This window comes from Bactrocera dorsalis, chromosome 5 (genome assembly GCF_023373825.1).
Source record: "Bactrocera dorsalis isolate Fly_Bdor chromosome 5, ASM2337382v1, whole genome shotgun sequence".
In the NCBI taxonomy this organism is placed as follows: domain Eukaryota; kingdom Metazoa; phylum Arthropoda; class Insecta; order Diptera; family Tephritidae; genus Bactrocera; species Bactrocera dorsalis.
In genome coordinates this window covers 50484868-50506934 of record NC_064307.1, presented here as the reverse complement: position 1 = coordinate 50506934, position 22067 = coordinate 50484868, and the positions used below count along the sequence as shown (strand labels likewise).

General features: G+C 35.3%; 1 protein-coding gene across 1 annotated transcript; it reads left to right on the top strand.

Annotated features, from left to right (window-relative positions):
* The first annotated feature begins 3258 nt into the window (after nt 1-3258).
* Nucleotides 3259-4845, top strand: LOC105223996 (homeobox protein Hox-D4a). The gene has a single exon (XM_029549321.2). It carries the CDS (start codon nt 3368-3370, stop codon nt 4505-4507), a length of 1140 nt encoding a protein of 379 aa, XP_029405181.2. The 5' UTR covers nt 3259-3367; the 3' UTR covers nt 4508-4845.
* Nucleotides 4846-22067: the final 17222 nt, after the last annotated feature.

Below are 22067 nucleotides of genomic sequence, written 5' to 3'. Positions count from 1 at the left end.
GAAACGTTAATAAATAAAATTGTAGCATTTGGAGTGATGACAATCTACAAGACATTGTTGAGACGTCGTTATATCCTGTCAGTCTTTGATATGCTCTATGGGCAGAGGAATGTTTGCATCACCTGGTAAAATATTATAATTGGGTTACTCACAACGTGCCATAAAGCATCGTAAAATCATAAAATCAGAAATTTGTATACTTTATGAGACTATGTGAAACCCCTAAATGATATTCCTTGTAGTAAGAAGGATGTGCAGCACAGATACGAACTTCTTTAACCACTTAATAGGTACTTGGTTTTCGTTATATACCAACATTTATAACACGAAACCGGCTGGAGGTATTAAACATTACACTCATCACGAAAGAATTAATGAATAGATTAACCCAATGGACATTTCTTGAAGAACACTCCTTTTTGGATCACTGCTAGATTGAAAGGATAATTGAAGGTAATGTAGACAAGATAGATAATTTTGGGAATTTTACGAAAAAAAACTTACAAGAGCTAAAAAAATGTATTCCTATGATTTCGCTATTCCAAGAGAACAAAAACAAATCTGTGGACGTCTTCGTTAAACAATTCACAAATTCTTGTCGACAAGCATTAGAACACGTAGTAAGGGAAAAATTAGGAACCCATGATTGTCTCCAGTACATAAGAACTTATAGTATAGAAATATTGCAGGAAAACTATCCCAAGAAGAGGAGTGGAAAAACTAATATGACTTCTTGCGGTCATATAAAAAAGAAGTAAGGAAAGCAAAAGGAAATTCGTATTTTTGGAATGATATCGGAGGTGTTTCGATTTAGGAAAATAAGGGCACAATTGGTGCTTAACATTGGAAATCTTCAGAAACCAGACCGCAGCTGGACGATATCCAATGTAGAGACCTTAGGTCTGCTAATGGCTGCTTACTTCTCAGGCAGTTCTGAAAACCGCACGTATAACCATGCTTAAACCGACATTGACCCTCCCCAGTTAGACTCCGAGAGGAAATTTATATGCCTCAGGCTACTTGCAGATATCTAATCGACAATTATGTTACAAAATTAGTTAAGTCTCAGTCAGCAAACAGGTAAACGTGACATCAATTCAATATGGGCCGCACATGTCGGCAATTAAAATTTAAAACGAATGATATAAGAACTCTAGTAGGAATACTAACAGATGACTGTCAAATAGGCAAACATGCAAGTAGCCTTAGAACGCGATATAACAACTATTGAAGAAAATGTCAGGAGATAGAAGAGGAGGAGCCCATCAAACTGCTTCTATGCGACTGTAAAGCTCTCTATAGGAAAATAATCGTAACTATCGATCAAGGGTTTCTTGACATCCACTCTACCTACCTACCTAAAAAGATATGACTAGTTACAATTTAACGTATTGTGATCAAATTGAAAGGTGAATTTTTAATTTATACTTCGCGTCTTTTTCAAATTGGTAATTCTTTTCTTTAAGTTGGTAGTACTGTTAGTGACATCTGTGCTAAATTTCACGTCAAAACATTTATTAGTACCTGAGATACACGTCGTTTTGTGAGGCTCTAAAAGTGAATTCTTCAGTTTTTACTATGTCGGAATTTATTGAACAAAGAAGTGCGATAATGCACCAACTCATACTGCATTGGTTATTCGTGATAATTTCGCCACATTTTCAACTAATATCGTGCGGCAACTACCGCATTCGCCTGCTGTACCTTCGTGTAACTTCTGGCTATTTAGCGAATTCACATGACCACTCAGAGGACACCGTTTTGACTCAATTGAAGATATAAAAGCAGAATCGAAGAAGGCTCTGATGGCCATCACGACGGAGGATTTTTCCATGTGCTATGATGACTGGAAAATTTGTTGGCATAAGTGTATTGAAGCCGGACAACATTCACCTTTCAATTTGATCACAGTAATAAAGCACATTTTTTTGATAACGAAATTGTCGTATGTTTAATAACGTGATACTACAAAAAAAATGAAATTGTTTTTTTGCTTTCGGGTCATACCATGACGCCCGTAGTTGAAGTACTTAATACATTTAAACCATTTATGTGCAATCGAAGCATGTGGGCTCAAAATGAATGGCCCACAATTGTAAGCAATGCTCGCATCAATCCAGCTTCTCCCATGAGCAACTGAAGTATGTACTTAAATAAGTTGTGTAATTTTCTGTCATTTGATTCTTAACATGTATGAATGTTACATTTTTTACATGATATAATAAATATCCCTTATTGAGCTTAACAGAATTGATTGAAAAATTATTATCAAAAACGTAAAAAAAAAACTCGCCTAGGCAACTCTCACCTCTACTTTGGCTACTAAATGCAACATTTTTGAGAGAAAATAATACATACTAAAAATTTAGACACTTGATTCTAAATTATCTTTAAAAACTTATTAGATATAGATATTCATTTTACAGTTGTTATTGTTTATATTTTAATGTAAAGTTACTTATTCATAAGGTTCTTGAAATGGGAGCAAAATTGTACGAAGTACAAATATAATTTCAAAACGCTTAATTGACTATGTTTATTATAATCATTTTTATCGACACCAAAATAGAAAAGTAATCTCTGATAACGTGAATTACACCGACAGCAATACTTTATTATACGAGTACTGAACTTCAAATTGTTATGCTTTAGAAAATGTTCAAATTAATTCTTCATAAGCTGAAGGAATCTAATTCAAACATTTACATCTGCTTAGCGTAAGCCAGATTCAATTAAAGGACATAAACACATACATATGTACAAGTATGTATACATATATGAAGCCCAAACAGCACGTACCTGCCATCTGCTGAAAAAAGAAACGCTTGCCATGGAACACCCTAAAATATTACAAAACAATCTATTTAGCAGCAAATAAAGGGCGGAGCATAAACGGCAACAATTGCCAACTATTAACAAGTTCGGCTTGCAAGCATATTTACAACAACAAATTTGGAAGAATGAAAAACAAATTTGTAATTTGTCAATTGGTAGCGGGTTTTAGAGTCGCTAAATGGTCTCTTAATGGTTAACAACAACAAGCAACGAGAGATGTCCACGACCAGTGTAATAAGAGAGGCAAACGATAACTACCCTCAAATAATAATTTGTTGTGGTAGGAATGAAGACAGTTTTGTTGTTTCAACATGGCCGCATAGTCAGTCATAGTCTTTGCTAGAATACCAAGGGTAGTTTCTCTTCGGTCCAATCCACCCTTATTTGAACAGCTTGGCATATAAAGCAGGATCACTCGCCAGGCAAACGCACAGTTACAATCTGAGAGTGATCGTGTACGGTTATTACCACTAATTCTAGCTCTACGATTCTTATATTTCCGTGTGTTAAGGAAGACACATTTGTAGTCACAATGTCGCGTTCTTTTCTAATGGATTCTCTGCTGAGCGATGTACCGCTAACGAAAAAAGATACTTTAGGTTCTCCAACTGCCCCACCGTATGTATCTGGGGAATCAAAATCACCAACTATGGGTGCGGCAGCAGCTGCGGCGGCTGCAGCGGCAGCGGCCATATTACCTGGTATTCCTATGTTCCCATATCCTGCCAGTTACGTGGGCAGCTACCTATTTTCCTTGGGTATCCAACAGCAGCAACAACATCAAAGGAAACAACAAGAAGTGGCGGCAGCAGTTGCAGCAGCAACCTCCTCGCACTCCAGCTCCCATGCTTCAACAACGCATTCGCCACTCTTACATTCGTACACCGCATCGCTTCTATCGCAGAAAAGAAAATCTCTGGGCTTTGACCATTACTCCAGTAACACCCGATTGCCTTACAATAACCATATATTGGCCAACAGTGATACCTTCTGCACATCTCCTTCATCATCTTCTACGGGATCAACAACTGAATATGGAAGTTATGGTGATGAAACGCCGTCGGCAAAACGTTGCAAGCAAGACTCCGCTTCATGTTCGCCCGTCAGTTCTCCTAACAAAGCCTGCATTACTCAACCAATACAAATCGTTAACGCTCGTTCGAGTAATCAGTGTTCGGTGTCTACGACTTCCAAGATATCATACTCAAACTCCAGCACCTCCGTCACATCGTGTGGACATAGTATGCCAGTGGATATCACACCAGTGATTACCGATTACGCGGACTCTAGTAAACGTATACGAACCGCCTTCACTAGCACTCAGCTGCTCGAGCTCGAGCGTGAATTCTCCCTGAATGCATATTTGTCACGGTTGCGACGCATTGAAATCGCCAATCGATTACGTCTATCTGAGAAACAAGTAAAGATTTGGTTCCAAAATCGTCGAGTAAAGCAAAAGAAAGGATCGGAAAGTCCCACATTCAACTTTTCTGCGGGCAGCATGAGCCCCACCTCGTCATCTTACGACAAGCAGTCACAAAGTCCTGCTACGTCACCAAACCGCACGAGCCAACAATGCTGTTGTGCGAAGAATTTGAAAGTAGAACCGAGGCAGGACCAGGATTCTCCCACTTACTGTGGCAACCAATCCTGTGGACAAGTAGAAATTTAAGTACAATATTTATTAGATTAAGCGCAAAGTCCCGGTGTAGATTGTAAATATCCTGTTGATAGTTATAGCAGTGTTAAGAAATTTGTAAATTAATCATATGTTTAAAGAAAATTTTAAAACATTAAAACAAGAAATTTGAAAATCAATATTACTTTCTTTACATTTAAGCGGGCATAACAAATTAATATACACTTTTTCTTGAACAAGGAGATCGATCCTCATTACAAATCAGAGTTCTGTGAGAGATTTACCATTTGCTTTAACAATTCACTCAATGTTATAGATGCTCGTCCCTCTTGGATTTTGTCAGCAGCAGATTGTCCTTTGAAAGTTAAGCTTCTTTGATACTTGAAATACCAACGATGTTACTCAGTCTATTTCATTCTGTGGTCACACTTTATTGAGCCATTGCCTTGCTTCGACGGTAACGATTTTCATTGTAAAAAAACTGTGAAGCGGTGTTGGTTTGAAATCAACAGCTTTAAAACAGTTGGATGAATTGTCAAGAACCGAAGATTTTTCAGCACATGTGGTACTGGGTTCCTTATTATTATACCTTGAACACGGTATATTAAGTTTGCCACAAAGTTTGAAACACCCAGAAGGAAGCGTCGGACACCCTATAAAGTATATATATAAATGATCAGTATGTTGATCTGAGTCGATTTAGCCATGTCCGTCTGTCTGTCTGTCTGTCCGTCTGTACATATATAATATATACGAACTAGTCCTCCAGTTTTTAAGATATCGTTTTGAAACTTTGCAAACGTCATTTTCTCTTCAAGAAGCTGCTCATTTTTCGCAACTGCCGATATCACTATAACATATAGCTGCCATACAAACGGAACGATCGGGATCAAGTTCTTGTATGGAAAACTTTCACATTTGACAATACATAATAGTAAGATAATAATGTAATATATGAAGAAATTATTCAGAACGGCTAACTATAGCAAATAGCTGCCATACAAACCGAACACATAGTTACTAAAAGAAATGCACCTATGAAGGGTATATTAGCTTCGGAGCAGCCGAAGTTAACGTTTTTTCTTGTTTTGGCTTATGTTCGAAATATTTACATCCTAAATAATTTTTCTTCAAAAACTATTTCAAATTAAAATCGAATTTCGTTTAAGCAGCAGTATACGAAGAATCACTAAAATATTTTAATTACATATTCATAGTCGGAAACGTTCGTAATTTCAATGCTTGTCAGCTTATGTCAGAATTCACCACACTGAGCTATTTACTCATTAAAACTGTTATCCATTCATTTCCCATAGGAAGTTCAAACAAATGTATATACATTTGTGTATATGTGTGTAAGTATGTTATTGAGATGTGTGAAAATGTAATCTGACAAATTTTCGTAGTCTTCACAATTCATTCAGTTTCCATTCAAACCTCGGTCATCGTAGATATTAGTAATTTGCTCATTTTTCACTTAGACCGGATTATGAATCTGCTTTTCTGCGCTGAATAGGAAATTGAACAACATTTAACTACTAGGGCCGACGTATGAATGCTAATACACATGTCTTCCGATTTCAGTTAGTATGTTCGAAATGGAAATTTTATTTGTGGCAATAGAACTACTTTACGAGTTAATCCTTGCTATTACAATAGTCTGAGATACAATCATACTAAAAACTACTAAAAATTTCCCAGCTTGTTTGATGATATTTAAATATGCAAATCCTATTATTTAGTGAAATTACGTGAAATTGGAAATGTGGTTAAGGCGATTGATTTTTCAGTTATGTTAGCTTCCGGCTTCCTTGTTTCTTTTATTTTAGTCGCTTAGACAGTGGAATACTACCTCTCTTACCGTTCTTCACTTTTTCGAATTAAACAAACAAAATTTAAAAACGTAATATGCGTACCGAAAATACATAAAGGAAAACGTGTTGTTCTCAAAACTTGTTCTCATACACGTTATACAATATGATAAAAATTCTACTTTTTTAGAAAAATGTCTTCATTATATCTTTACTAGAAGTATTATATTATTAGCTTTATTTACATATAACAGAAAGATCATTGTTGTTTCGGTAGTCATCTGGGATCCAAGGTTTATTAAAAACAAAGTGTAGTACATTTTTAACAAATGCCATACATTTTTCTAGTTAAAATTTTTTATATAAAACAGTGCTGAATATAAAATATATATTAGAATAGAATTACTTAGTTTAATTTCCAATGATACATTTTTGCTTTTTTTCAAACATACCGATATTTACGTCTACGAGTTTTGTTGATCCTTACGTAAAGTATTAAACTTTTAACTTTTGTGATTATATTAAAATATTTGCCTATGTTGACTATATTGATATGATTTAGAATTGGTCAGATTTGTGCAACATATTCTTTATACACCTTTTACGAAGCCGAAGTTTTTAAGCAAGTCTCTAACTGTGACTTTTGGAAATTTAAAATTGAAATTTCACGGATTTGGAGAGTATAATTATCATAGATTTTTTAATACATAACATCTATACAAATTCCATAAAGCCTTGTATAAAAAGCTGAATAACTCGAGAAGTATTAATGATAGCGATTTTGATCTCGAATATTTTTTATAGCAAATAAAATTTCCTACAAATTTTTCATGTACATTTTTTCTATAGCTCTTGTCATTTACGAGATATATACAAAAAATGCGAAATTCTTGGAAAAATCGGGCTTAGAGCCCCGTACTACCTCGCCGGTGTGAGTTACGACTTTGTTGCACTGGGCACTTTTGTAGAGTGAACAATTCTGAGAAATATGCGTCTAAAGTCGTAGCGATGCCATAAAATACCTCTGATCTGTATGGGTCAAAAAAATGTAAAGATAAAAACTCACGATTGTAGCGTATTTTCTATGGAAAAATTTTACAGGCCTTGGTCCAGTTCTTAATGTTAATATTAAGAGCTAAAATTTTCAGGGAATTTTTTTTAGGGTATTTCCAAGGAAATTTCGTGACGGGACTGAAAAAAATTAATAGTTCAATAAAAAAAAACACCCTAATGTATATACAGAAATATACATATTTAAATCATCAGTCATCGACTAGCTAAGAAAGCGATCGGACGTGTTGACTTCAGAAAACGCTCTCTCGCATCTCTAGTGTAAATCTCAATAAATTCGTGTCTACTCGAGTTACTTCTTCTTGTTATAAAAAAACAGAAAACAAAACACAAAAAAGAAAAAACACACCAACAAAAAAATGGCTCCTGGGCCGCCGGACAAATCTTCCAACAGATTTGCTTTGCTATCAGAGGATGTCAATTCTCCAAAAAGATCACGGATTGACTTACAAGCCAAAAACTTTCCAAAATTACCAACTATAACCAAAACAGTGAAAAATTCCAAATATTTAGTGATTTCTCCAACCGATACTGACAAAAGACTTACTAAACTTAGCCCATTTGCAATCAAAAAAGGACTTGAATCTATTTCTAAAGAAATCGATTCCATTTCGAAACTTAAAGATGGAAGCATCTTAATCCTTGCAAGCAATGCTAAATCGAGTGAAAAATTTTTAAAATCAAAAGACCTTTGTGGTATGTGTGCAATATCAGTGAAATTACACGCCAGTTTAAACTCAGTAAAAGGTGTCGTTTTCGACAAGAATCTTGCCGAAGTTGACGAAAAAGAACTTATTAATGAGCTAAGCTCCCAAGGAGTGACAAGTGTATACAAGTTCACCAAACTAGCCAAAGAAAAAACAATTAATTCTGGCCTCATTGTCTTAACTTTTGACAGATTTCAACTACCTAGTGAACTCGATGTAGCATGGTACAAATTAAAAATTAAACCTTACATACCCAACCCCATGAGATGTAAAAACTGTCAAATACTTGGACATACCCAAAAATGGTGTAAAAATAACTTGCCCCGTTTGTAATCTACCGCCCCATAGCGATACAATATGCAGCCGCATAACATGTGCAAATTGTTATGGCGAGCATACCTCATCGGACAAAACATGTCCAAAATACCAACAAATTAAAGAAATCTTAACCATAAAAACATTAGAAAACATCAGTATGGGCGAGGCGCGCCGAAAATATAAAGAGCAACACCCTATGCAAGTGGGCACAACTGTACCCTTTTCGCAAATAATTAACCACTCTCATCACAAACAAACAAAACAAGCAGAAACCGAAGACATATCATCAAAAAATATTCAAAAACAACACAGTACAACAAATGCATCGGCACTTACAGTGCATCACCATCCAACATCCAACAACTACAAATCAAAAGCCAATAATGAACAAAACATCACTCAACACAAAGATGGTCATACAACACAAAATTCTAATAACAACAATATCACCAATCAAACTTCTCAAGAGCAATTGATCTCACTTCTTTCTCGTTACACATCTCATATCAACGAGATCTCCGAAATACCAACAACTTCAACAATCACTGATCATAGCTACGGAGGAAACAACAACACAGACTTGTCAAACCAGTTCGAGGATATCTCTGATAACATTTAGCAGCGGAATTAGTAAGAGTAATAATTATTCAATTTTGCAGTCTCTACATAATGACTCTCAACTTACTACAATGGAATTGTAAAGGTTACTATAACAATTACACAGAAATAGAAATTTTGTTAAAATCCTATTCCCCACAAATTGTCTGCTTACAAGAAACCCATTTAGCTAAGAGCGCCAAGCCTTATTGCCCAAAGCAATACGATGGATATTTTTTCAATTTACATCACAATGTAACTTCTAAGCAAGGTTGTGCTATATTAGTGCATAAGTCTATTCAACATAAGCATATTAACATTACGTCAAATCTTATTGCTACAGCTGTACAAATTAACTTTCCCCATGTTATAACAATTTTTTGTGTTTATATTCCCCCCAACAACATATAACCGTAGCTGACCTTCTTAACTTAACCAACAACGTAAATACTCCAATAATAATGTTAGGCGATTTCAATGGTTGGAGCCCTTTGTGGGGCTCCCAATATTGTAACACTAGAGGACAAATAATTGAGAATTACATATTAAGCTCGAATATAGCAATCCTTAACGATAATGTACCAACTCACTTTTCAACACATGGTAGCTTCACCAATGTAGATCTATCACTATGCTCGCCACAATATCTTCCTAATGCCTGTTGGAATGTTATAGATGATCTTCACAATAGTGATCACTTTCCTATACAATGTACCTTCAATTTTCTGTCCCATTCGGAGAGGATACCTTCTTCAAATATTCAATTCAACTGTGACCGTGCAGATTGGCGAAAGTTTCAAAATATTGCAACACAAAATCATTATATAGTTTCACCCAATATTAACAAAGAAGCCGCACAAATTCAAAAGACCATAAGAAAGGCTGCCAATGAATCTATTCCAAAAACCAAACGTAGAAATACTAAACAAAACGTTCCATGGTGGAATCCGAACCTAAATTCATTAAGGCAGGCAAAGCAAGACGCATGGAAAACTTATAGGCAAGCGAAAAGCATAGAAAGTCTTATAGATTACAAAAAGAAGAATGCCCACTTTATCCGACAAAAGAAAATATCCAAAACCAAAGCCTTTGAAGACCTTACAAAAACTATCAATCCATCCTCACCAACAAGCTACATTTGGAAAAAGATTCACCTTCTCTCCGGTACTTACAAGCCCTTTGGCATCAAATACATCTCGGTTAACAACAACAATGTGACAGTTCCTAAAGACATTGCCCTTGAATTCGCTCAATTTTATTCTTCTAATTCTGACTCATCAAACTTCCCTATTGAATTCCAAATAGAAAAAAATACAACTCTAAACGCAGAAATTAATTTTTCTCCGAATAAGTACACAAAGTTTTTGGAAACAAATTTTACAATCGAGGAATTCGAAGCATGTTTAAGGAACTCCAGGGGCACAACTCCAGGCCACGATAAAATAACCTACAAAATGATTGCCAACTCCCCTATAGACATTAAAAATCGAATACTTACACTATATAATCGGTCATACGAAAATAATATTATCCCACAGAATTTTAAAACAGCCACAGTCATACCCATACTTAAACCAAGCAAAAATGAGATTTCCATCCAAAATTATAGACCTATATCCCTATTACCATGCTTAGGAAAATTACAAGAAAAAATGATAGCAAATAGACTAATGTGGTACCTTAATTCCTCTAAATTAATTTCCCAACAACAAGTTGGCTTTAAAAAAGGATCCAGCACAATAGATGCTCTGCTATATATTGACCACCTAATAAGCAAAAATCTATCAGTAAGAAACCATGTGTCAATATTAGCAATAGATTTCCAAAGCGCGTTCGATAATATAGGAGTTCACGTTATACTAAAAAAACTAGTGGAATGGAAAACAGGGGAAAAAATGTACAACTATATAAAAAACTTTTTAACAAACAGGAAACTTCGTGTAAGGGTTAACAATGTCTTTTCTCCATTATTCCCTCTGTCAAATGGAATCCCTCAAGGCTCCCCATTGTCAGTAGTCCTCTTTTGATTGCTTTTGAAGATATCGTCACTATCCTAAAAGAACAAAAAAACATAGATTTCTGTCTGTACGCGGATGACCTTTACATTATGTGCAACAAAAAAGATCCAAATGATATCCAATCCATCTTCCAACATACATTAAATAGCATCCACATCTGGTCAAAAAGATCTGGCGCTAAACTCTCTTTACAAAAATGTAAGCATTTTCATTCCTGCAGAAAACATAATTGCAGGAGAATAATTATTGATTTCAATAATATTACAATAGAAAATACCGATAATATTAAGATTTTAGGGTTGTATTTTGATAAAAGGAACACATTTAACAAACATTGTACATACATTAAGCAAGATCTCGCCTCCAGACTCAATATAATAAAATACCTTTCCTCAAACAAAAGCCATATCCATACTAACACACTCATAAATTTTACAAAACTTACCATCCTCGCAAAAATTGACTATGGATTGCAAATTTATGGCAAGACCTCGAAATCATCTCTTACGAAAATAATGGGCGCATATCACGCTGCTGCCCGATTTAGCCTCAGGGCCTTTCGGACAACTCCTTTCAAATATCTGCTAGCCGAAGGTGGTTTTCTTTCATTAGTAGATCGTGTCGCTTATATTAGAGCACGTTCTGTTAACATCCTATGTTCTAACAATAACTCAATTTTGGATAAGGAAATAAAGCTACTTAAAACCCGAAAAAATACCATATCTATAAAATCAGGTCTTGTGGAGATGTTCTATATGATAAAGCGAACACAGAAATGGGTATTCAAAAACTCAGGGAAACGTATCACTCCCCCTTGGTTGCTATGTTCCGAATCACTTATCAATACGCTTTTTGTATACCCAAAAGACTCAACTAGCCCTCCTATCTATCAACAAGCATTTCTAGAGACAGCCGCTCCATTAAAAAACAACCACTGGAAATTTCTATTTACGGATGGGTCAAAAAACAATAATGGAACATCTTTTGCAGTAGTCCATGAAAATGGTGATCTCATAGCAAACGGAGTTTTACAATATCAAACGTCATCCTACGAGGCTGAAATACAAGCTGTCCTAAGCGCGTTGCAATTCGCCACCAATAAAAGTAATAAGTATGTTATCTGCACAGACAGCAAAGCAATACTGCATGGAGTTCATAACCTCAACAACCACACAGAGGAAATATCTACTATTAGGACTTCCTTAATAAACTTAAAAAAAGAATCAAGCTCATGTGGATCCCAGGTCATGTCGATATAACGGGAAATGAGTTAGCGGATAAAGCAGCCAAAGCGGCCTCAACATCTCCCCTTCAGCTATTTATACCGTTTCCGAAAAAACGTATCAAATGTGAGATATTACAAGACCTTCACCAAAAATTTCAATACGAATGGAGCAAAGAAATTGGTCATTACAAAAACTTAAATCCAGACAAACACGCAATAAGACTTTCAACCAATACCACAGCTGTAATGAACAAATGTTTTATAAGACTACGCCTTGGGCACACCCGTCTTACACATCTTCACTTGATGAAGAAGGAGTCACAGCCAACGTGCCATTTCTGCAACTCATCTCCTTTAACCATCACCCATATCCTTAAGGAATGCCAATCCTTAAACCTCCACCGATCCACCGTATTTCATCAAGATCCCATATCCATACTAAACACCCCAAACGAAGACAATGTCAAAAATATTTTCAACTATTTAAAACTTTTAAATATACATAAATTAATATAAGTTATACATTATTTAACCAAAAGTAACCGATAGCCCTAGTTGCTAGTGTTTTTTCACATTTATTGTAATTTCAATTATAATAAATAATAAATAAATAAATAAATAATACATATTTAAATATAATAGGGCGGTAAATAAACTAATATTTTCTATGCTTAGTACTATATTTTGTTTTACGGTAAATTTCTTATAAAACTATTAAGTTGTAAAATACATAAAAAAAACTTTTGCTTAAAATAATCAACCTTCAACCTTCAAGTTTGTGAAAAACTTAAATGTTGAGAGCAAGATATAATTTTTTCTAACTGACAATAAGAAAAATAAATAGAAAATTAGAGCTAATACTTTGAGAAAGGTGTTTAAAAACCTGTCTTTAAAAGTGCCAAGCGAAAAAAATATTTAGTTTTGACCCACACTACTATGTATTTTAATATAAAATCTATTTTTTATAAAATATTAAAATTAATATTTTCAAGGTTAGGTTCAAATCGGTTGAAGGTATCGTAAAGTCAAATGGAAAAATCGAAACTATTGGCTGCTTTTAGCTCAGAGGGATTCTGGCAAATATCTATACCTCCCCCACAGAACACTTACTCGTATAACCTAAAAAAATAACGAAATCAGAAAACTAAAAAGAACCCACACACTAGAACCCCAGGCACCACTTCAATTTCAAGTATCCAATTCAAGTACCCACTTCTGTGAAGACGACAATCGGAAAACATGTGCCAAATACAAAATGATAAGATCGATGAATCGGTGAATAGGTGAAGACGAGTGTGTATCCAGCAACGCTACGTTTTGTAAAGAACTGCAGGAGTTTTATGGTCAGAGATATGGTACGAAAAATGCGTCACAGCCAGAACGACTCATGTCAGACCATTTTACCTGTGAAAATTCCTTTTAAACCGCCGACGGTGTTTTTCATTGCGAACAACAACAAACTGTTATGAATCGAGTAACAGAACGGTGAATGAATAAGAAGAAAACGAGCAGAGGCGCGGACGACGCTGACTTGGGATGACAATTGAAATGGCGGGGCGTAGAATGATTACAATTGGCAGCAATTTTTGGCCAGTTGGCAATAGAAATCTGCTTGCACCTACAAAAGTATCTAATGCATTGTCAACTGAAAGCAACGCAAACAAAAGGTCAATTTTCGAATTTTCAAATCACAATTTCCAATTCTTTATTTTGTTTTCAAATTACAAACTCCAAAATCACTGGATTGTTATTTTACTCAATTTCAATTGATCCTTTGTAATTTGCAAAGAATATGGGCATTATTCTCAGTCAAGTGCATGCTCTTGAAGTATTCGTGCGTCGGAGCATGGACACGCCGATTCTTCTTGCCCTTTCGCTTCTTTGCTTGATTTTGCAGATTCTATGTGTTAGCCCTTCGATACTTATCGTTCGGTTATCTTTTTAAGATCGCTAATTGATTGTGTAAAAATTTAAGTTTGCATCATCATTTATACGCTAAATATCATTGCTGTGAGCGTAATTTGGCAATTACCAACGGGTCTGTAAGTGTCGTGGGAATGCTGGTATATCATTTGTTAAAAAATGTCACTTTCGAGTTTTTAGGGTTTTCGGAATGATTAATTAAATGTGTTGTGATAAAGCATATTTTCAATATTTATTTCATTATATTGCATAACATAACTTAGAAAATACACTTTGCGTCATCAGGTTAGCACATTTTCATCAACCGAATATGATTGCTTCTGTTTTTGTTGTTGTTAACTAACTGCTACTTTATTGTTTTCTATTTCTTTCATCTGTGTATGCACCATCACTTGCAAAGAGAACATGCGACAATAATGTCCCGTTATTTGATTTTTGTTATTTTCTTCTATTTTTAATCGGAAAATTACGCAATTTTTGCATCATCAGGTTAGCACAGGCAAATTTGTCTTTCATTTATCTTCGGAAATTGAATACTTATTGACACCAAATTTTTTGTACTGCTCACGTGATCTATTTTCATTAATATGGGTAAAGGAAAAGCGTTATCGGTTGAAGAGAAAGCAAAAATCGAAGCATTTGAAGAGTTAAAGCTTTCAATAACTGAAATATCGAAAAAAACCGGCAGGAGTCGAAAAGTTATATACAATTTCTTACGTAATAAATCGGGATATGGTCGAAATAATAAAGGCGGTAATAATAAAGTGCTTTCCGATATTGATAAGAGAGCGATTTTGAGAGAAGCATCCAACTCTCACGAGTCGACCGCAAAGATCAGGACAAATGTTGGCGTAAAAGCAAGTTTATCTACTATTCAAAGAGTTATAAGGAATGCTTCACACTTGAAGAGACTGAAAGTACAGAAAAAACCACCACTTAACGATGCACGAAAGGAATTACGACTAAATTTCTCACGAGAACACATGGCCTGGAAGTCGGATTGGCACTATGTTGTCTTTTCAGATGAAAAGAAATTTAATTTAGAAGGACCCGATGGATACAATTATTACTTCCATGATCTTCGGAAGGAGGAACATCATTTGGATCGACTTCATAGTCGTGTGGGCGGAGTAATGGTGTGGGGAGCCATCTCCTACTATGGTACGTGCGACCTACAATTTTTAAACACGAATATGAATGCAAATACATATAAAAACGTACTCGAAACGGCTTTTCCCCATTTTAAAAGTTTGTTTGGAAATGTACCATGGCGCTTCCAACACGACAATGCTCCGATCCACACTGCCCGGATGATTAAGTCTTGGATTGAAGCACAAAATGTCGATTTATTACAGTGGCCGCCTTACTCACCGGACATAAATATAATCGAAAACGTGTGGGGGTGGCTGGCTCGCAAAGTTTACGAGTCCGGTAGACAATATTCCACCAAAGAGGAATTAATTGAAGGCATTAAAAGTGCATGGTCAGCTATTTCTTTGAACTATATTGGGAAGTTATACGAATCGCTTCCAAACCGCATCTTTGAAATCATTCTCAACAAGGGAGGATCGACTCATTATTAAAACTATTTAAAAATATGTAAATTATTTAATATATAAGTTTAGAAATAAGTTTTCATCTCAAAAGGTTAAAAAAATTAAAAAAAAGTGATGTGTGCTAACCTGATGACCTAAATGAAATTGTTAATTTTTTGGTTGATTTGAAAAATAAATTAAAAAAAAAAAAATGATAAATAGAGAATCATTAATTTTTGTTTTATTTAGTGGAAAATTTATTTATTTATAACCACTAAAAGAATTAGAGCTTTAGCTTCTTTAGTTTTAAATTAAATTAGCCAAAACCAGTAAAACCAGCGGTGTGCTAACCTGATGACGCGCAGTGTATATATGTAGGTAAATATGTGGTAGGACTCGGTTTGGTAAAAGTGGTAAATTTCACTTGCGTAACAGGAATGGCTCTTGATTACAATAGCTAGCAAATCATTGGTCTGGTTAATGTTAATATAAAACAAAACTTAGAATATTTATTTGCCACAGATTTCGATTTTCCACTGATTTTTATATTCAGAAAAATATTGAATTTTAGAAGGCTTAATAATTGAAGAAATAGATTCTTTAAATTTATAATTACGGAGATTGAGGTCCCAGATGGACGTAATCGGACAAAAGCCCGCAAAACGTCAATAAAGTAAAACTTATAGAAATACATAACTAAGTCAGCGCCCATAAAAGGTTTAATGATCATATCTGCCAAACCCTTCAAGCTATAATAACCAAGTTAGCTCGAGAAAATCCCTCAAGCACTCCTACCAACATTTTAAAAATGAATGAAATCGGATGATAACCCCGCCGACTCTCCACGTATCTGTTAAAAATTACTAAAAGCGTAAGAAATTAATTAATAAATGCGTTAGAAAAATAAATGTTTACACTCGACTGTTACTTTATAACAGCTGATGTCAAAATTTTACGATGGGCATAACACAGCTCACATTTAGGCGAAAACCCTTATCACGCGACCTGCTCGACTGATTTCAACAAAATTCGGTATCCAGTATTCAAATTAAGCATTAACCAATGTATTCGGATAAAACTTCACATGAATACTGCCATTCAAGTATGTCAGCTCATGACCAAAAATTATCCTTATTGGACCTAAAGGGTTCAAGTCCCGAGTTACGGAATATATGGCCCGAGCTCCTTAGCTAATGATAATATGCCATGTACCAAAAATTATGTGAACCTGATTAATAATTTATTTGCCCCATACAACTAAATTCGGACGAAAACTTGTCTTCAGATATTGTACAATCCTTTGCACTTGAAGCTATAGCATTACGGTGATGCTAATGATAATCGGCTCTAGGAAAGAGACATTTTAATGACTCTTGCATACTAAATTTCTATTTAGAAGTTTCCGATTATGGATCTACACTAAACGGTAAAGTGAAGCGGTGAAGTGGCCGGGTCTCATACAAATAATGCTTAAAAGACTATTACAGAAACAACCTCTGGTTTTCTGAATTAGTTCACGATCACTATTAGCCTATAGCTTTAGACCAAAATCGTGATAAGAAAATGGAAATTGTTTCGTTTGTGGAATCATGTGTCGAGGCCATTTTTGTTGCACTCTACCCGTAACTAGTACAGTTATCCTTAATAGCACCGAAATACATTATATATATATTTTCACTTCTGCCAGGTGTGCAATTTTCCGTACCCGCAACTGCATTCCGCTCACTACAACCATGTCTCACACCCACCTGTGGCGCATGCGCACCAGCAGTTAACATAAGGAGATTCACTAAATAGCAACATCACATCATGAATGAATGACTAGAAACGATCCGAAAATGCGAGTGTTACAAGTACCTCTTCAGCTCAAGTGCATACCTGCGTCGTTTCAACAAGCCAAGTCGATAGTCAATATGAATGAGCCCACTTGGCTGCGCTCCAGGCATGAATGGACATAGAGAAGAGCGCACGAAGGTCAAGCAGCGTAGACAATGGCACAGATAGTAAGCGATACGCATTGTGACTAGAATGATTTGGCAATGTAATGGAATAGGTATTGCTGGACAATGTTTGAAATCTATTTAAAAAATCATTAGAAGACGAGACCTCTGGATTTTCCCATTGTTCATTGCAGTAGTTTGTATAGGCATTTGTATTGTGTTAACACTTGTAAGTTCTTCGGAATTTCTAATGAATCCGCTATGGCTGGGACAGCACCGGCTTCTTATTGTTTTAATTCGTGACTTTTCAAATACAATTGTAGCCATCGATATGTGCAATTCTTTCATTATTTCTCTACTGGCAGACAGTATGTCGCCGAAAAGTTGGTAGTTTATGAAAATCCTGGCGACAGCTTGTCTGGCTTGGTTAGCGCACAATTGCGGCGGTCAGAACTTCACTTAGAATACCTGTGTCCCGTGGGAAACATTTCTTTTACATTTGCTTACTGAGAGGCTCTTTGAGTGAGAAGACGTAAATGCACAAGACACTCTTATGTGAGAACGAAACATCTTATACAAAGCGAATCTGTGTTTTTAACCATGTAAATGGACACATTTATATAAATATTTGTACTTTGAGTACATATTCCAACTGTTACAATATTACCTTAAAGCTTTTGAAGGGAGGACTTATTGTCATACTTAAGTGGTCTGAAAAGTGCTGTATCGCAAGAGCTTTCAAGCTAATGGAGCTTTTTAAAATAATCTCTATATATATGAACTTTTTTTAGAGGGTCGAAAGCTTTATGGCAAAATCCTATAACACGCGTCATAAACAAATACATTCACATGTATGTATGTATTTATGTAGTAAGATGGTTTAATAGGTAAATATACTATGGAAAAAAAGTAAGATTTTTTAATTTAAATTTCGGGCGAAAACCCATTTCTCAAAATACGCTTGTCTTTCATAAAGTGCATTCGGCGGTTTCCGGTAAATTTTGTGTGCTGAATCAAATTTCTGGGGTCGAAATGTTCAGAATGTTGGAAAGGCCTTCACGGATAATTGTTTGTTACGAGCAAGTGTTTTTAACTGGTACTACTGGTAATAATTCAAAGAGTGTCAAGAACGCGTTGACGACGACCATCAGCTGATGATCAACACGTCAACAAATAAAGGAATTGGTGCTTGAGAATCGACGATTAAAAGTCAGAGATCTTACTGGCATCGATGGAATATCGGAAGGATCAGTGAAAACCATTTTTAAAGATCATTTGGGCCTAAGAAAAGTAAAAGCACGTTTGGTTCCAAAATCTCTCAATTATTTGGAAAAACTACGTCGCATTCACGTCAGTGAAATAATGCTTTCCGACTACCAGAATGTCATGACGCGTATTATTATGGGCGAGTAGCCTTAGATGTATGCTTACCACCTGAAAACAGACGATCGATCGGCCGAATATAGTGGCAAAGTTGAGCCGAAGCCGAAAATACCATGTCAAAGCAGGTCAAAAATCAAGGGTATGTTGACAGTTTTCTTCCATTATCGAGATATGGTGCAACGAATTCCTTCCGACCAGCCAGACCGTCAACAAGAAATACTATTTGAGTGTTAGCCGGCATTATAGGTCGACAACTTTTGTTTTTGCGCCACGATAATGCAGGGTCGCATACTGCATTGCTTCTTCGTGAGGTTTTCACCCAATTTTCGACCAATATTGTGCCGCAACCTCAGTATTTGCCTGATTTAGCTCCGTGTGACTTCTGGCCATTCAGCACACTCAAACGGGTGTCTTCCTATTTTTGGATTTTTTTTACTTACAATTAATGAACACTAAAGCAAAAACTTTCGCAATTTTGCAGAAACCAGAGGCACAACGACTTCAGGAAAAGTTTTCCAATTGAGATTGAGATTGATATAGAAAATATTTGCTTTTATATTTTACACATGTAATACCCACATTCATATGTACATACATCCAAATATACATATGTACATATATTCCAGATTTACTTGCGAGTCTTGATATCTTTCGTGAATAGTTATTAACTTTTTAAAATTATTAAATTTTGCAAGCTTTTTTCAAAATGGAAATAACATGCTAAATTTCATCAAGGACTATGTTACATTAAAAAAGAGAAGCTTATATTCACTTTTTAAAGCACTTGCTGTGTAATTAAAAGTACTGACATTCATATCGCAAATGATTTGTCTAGTCTTAGTAGTAGTGTAGGATAGTCTTCTCAAATCTAACCGAAACAAAGAATCAACCTAACCAGTTTATCTTTAATGCTTTTTATTTCCCGAAAGAGCATTTTTAATTTTTTTAAAATTGAATATTGGCAAACCAAAGACCAATTAACATTATCGGCAAAAGTCTTCTTTTTTAAAATCGCAGTCGTTTTGTCAATTTATTACATTTTTTCGACGCAACGTATTTTTACGGACAGATCCCTTCGATGAGGATTTTTGTAGGTTTAATCCACTGTGAAGACGGAAGATCGCGTATAATCCAATATATGTATGTATATTTAATATAAAATTTGGAGAGAAATAATACAATAGTTGTTTTTATAGTCCAAAAAATAGTATTTTTAAAACAAGTTTTTTAACTAGAATTTAAAATTAATTAAAATCAAAAATGCAAATTAAAGTTTTGAAATCGCTTGTTCCCTCGGTTAAATGAGAATACTTATGTGATAAAAGTTGTAAGATTAAGGGGAAGTAATTAGAGGCGAAAATATAATGGTAACAAGAAAAAGGTGTTTTAACTCTTCCGAGCAGAATAAAGATCTGGCTATATTTACCTTCACCAACTTCACGTGACTGCGACGCATTTTGAAGCGGGGTTCTTTCTATATGTATGTATGCATAATAATTGCAAATGCAGTGATTACTTATTAACTACAAACACTCTACAAAAGTGGCCAGTGCAAAAAAAGTCGTAACCCACAACGGCGAGGTAGTACGGAGCTCTAAGCCTGATTTTTCGCATTTTTTGTACATATCTCGTAAATGACAAATTTCTAGAAAAAAGGTTCGAGGTCAAAATCGCTATCATTAATAGTTCTCGAGATATTCGGCTTTTTAAGTATGGCTTTATAGAATTTTTATAGATGGTATGTTTGAAAAAAGGTATGAAAATTGCAAATTTGTTGTGCACGTGTTTTCTATAACTCCTGACATTTACGAGATATATACAAAAAAAGCGAAATTCTTGGAAAAATCGGGCTTAGAGCCCCGTATTACCTCGCCGGTGTGGGTTACGACTTTTTTTGCACTGGCCACTTTTGTAGAGTGAAGAATTCTGAGAAATATGCGTCATAAGTCAAAGAGATGCCATAAAATACCTCTGATCTGTAGGAATTTAACGATAAAAACCCACGGTTGTAGTGTATTTTCTATGGAAAATTTTTACAGGCCTTGGTCCAGTTCTTAATGTTAATATTAAGGGCTAAAATTTTCAAGGAATTTTTTTTTTAGGGTATTTCCAAGGAAATTTCGTGACGGGACTGAAAAAAATTAATAGTTCAACTAAAAAAACACCCTAATATATATATATACTTAGCTTAAAACCCCATCCAAAGTTACAAACCTCGTGACACCCTTACCCTATTAACTAAATAATGTGAATACATAGACGTGCCTTCAGCTGAGTGTATGATTATTGTAAATATGTACAGTAGCGGAGAAAAAAGGACAACTAAGAAATGTGCGATTATTTGATTTTATTTAAAAATATAGAATTAGTTAAATAACAAAATTAGTTATGAAACTAGATTTGTATACGTGTTCTCAACATAAATATTTTAATTTTTGCAAAATTTTTAAATGTGAATAAACCATACCTTTCTTAAAATGAAATGTGTTATGTAATATAAAAAAATATTACTAACCGATTTGGATCGATGGCATGATGTAGACTCATCTTAGAAAATTACGTTATCGATATAAGAAAAGAGCTCTTCAATTGACGAGACTAGGATTCCTGCAAGTGCGGTTGGTATTTCATTACCTGAACATTTTCATTAACCAAAGCCGACTTTCCAGCACCATGATAAGAAAGACACCCCCATATCATTCAACTAGACCGACACCCACCCGCCCATTCCAACGGTATGTCTGTCACACTCATCATTAAAACGTTATTTGCAGCCAAGCCCATTGCAGGCCTTTCTACCGTCAAGAGTGAGTTTTTGTCAGGTCGAACGGGCAGATCAGTTCGCCTACTGATTTAGATTCCATACAGTTCTTGAACTTCGCGTCTGATGTTTTGAATCGGTCCTGAATACTACTCCGATTAATACGGTGGTCATCCTTGGCAGTGGTGTTCTTGGCGCGTCCGGCACAAGCTTTGCGTTTTATAGATCTCGTCTTCGTATATACTATATAAATCGACTTAAAGTCACTACAAGTAAGTGTCCCGTTTTTTTTATCGGTTTCTGT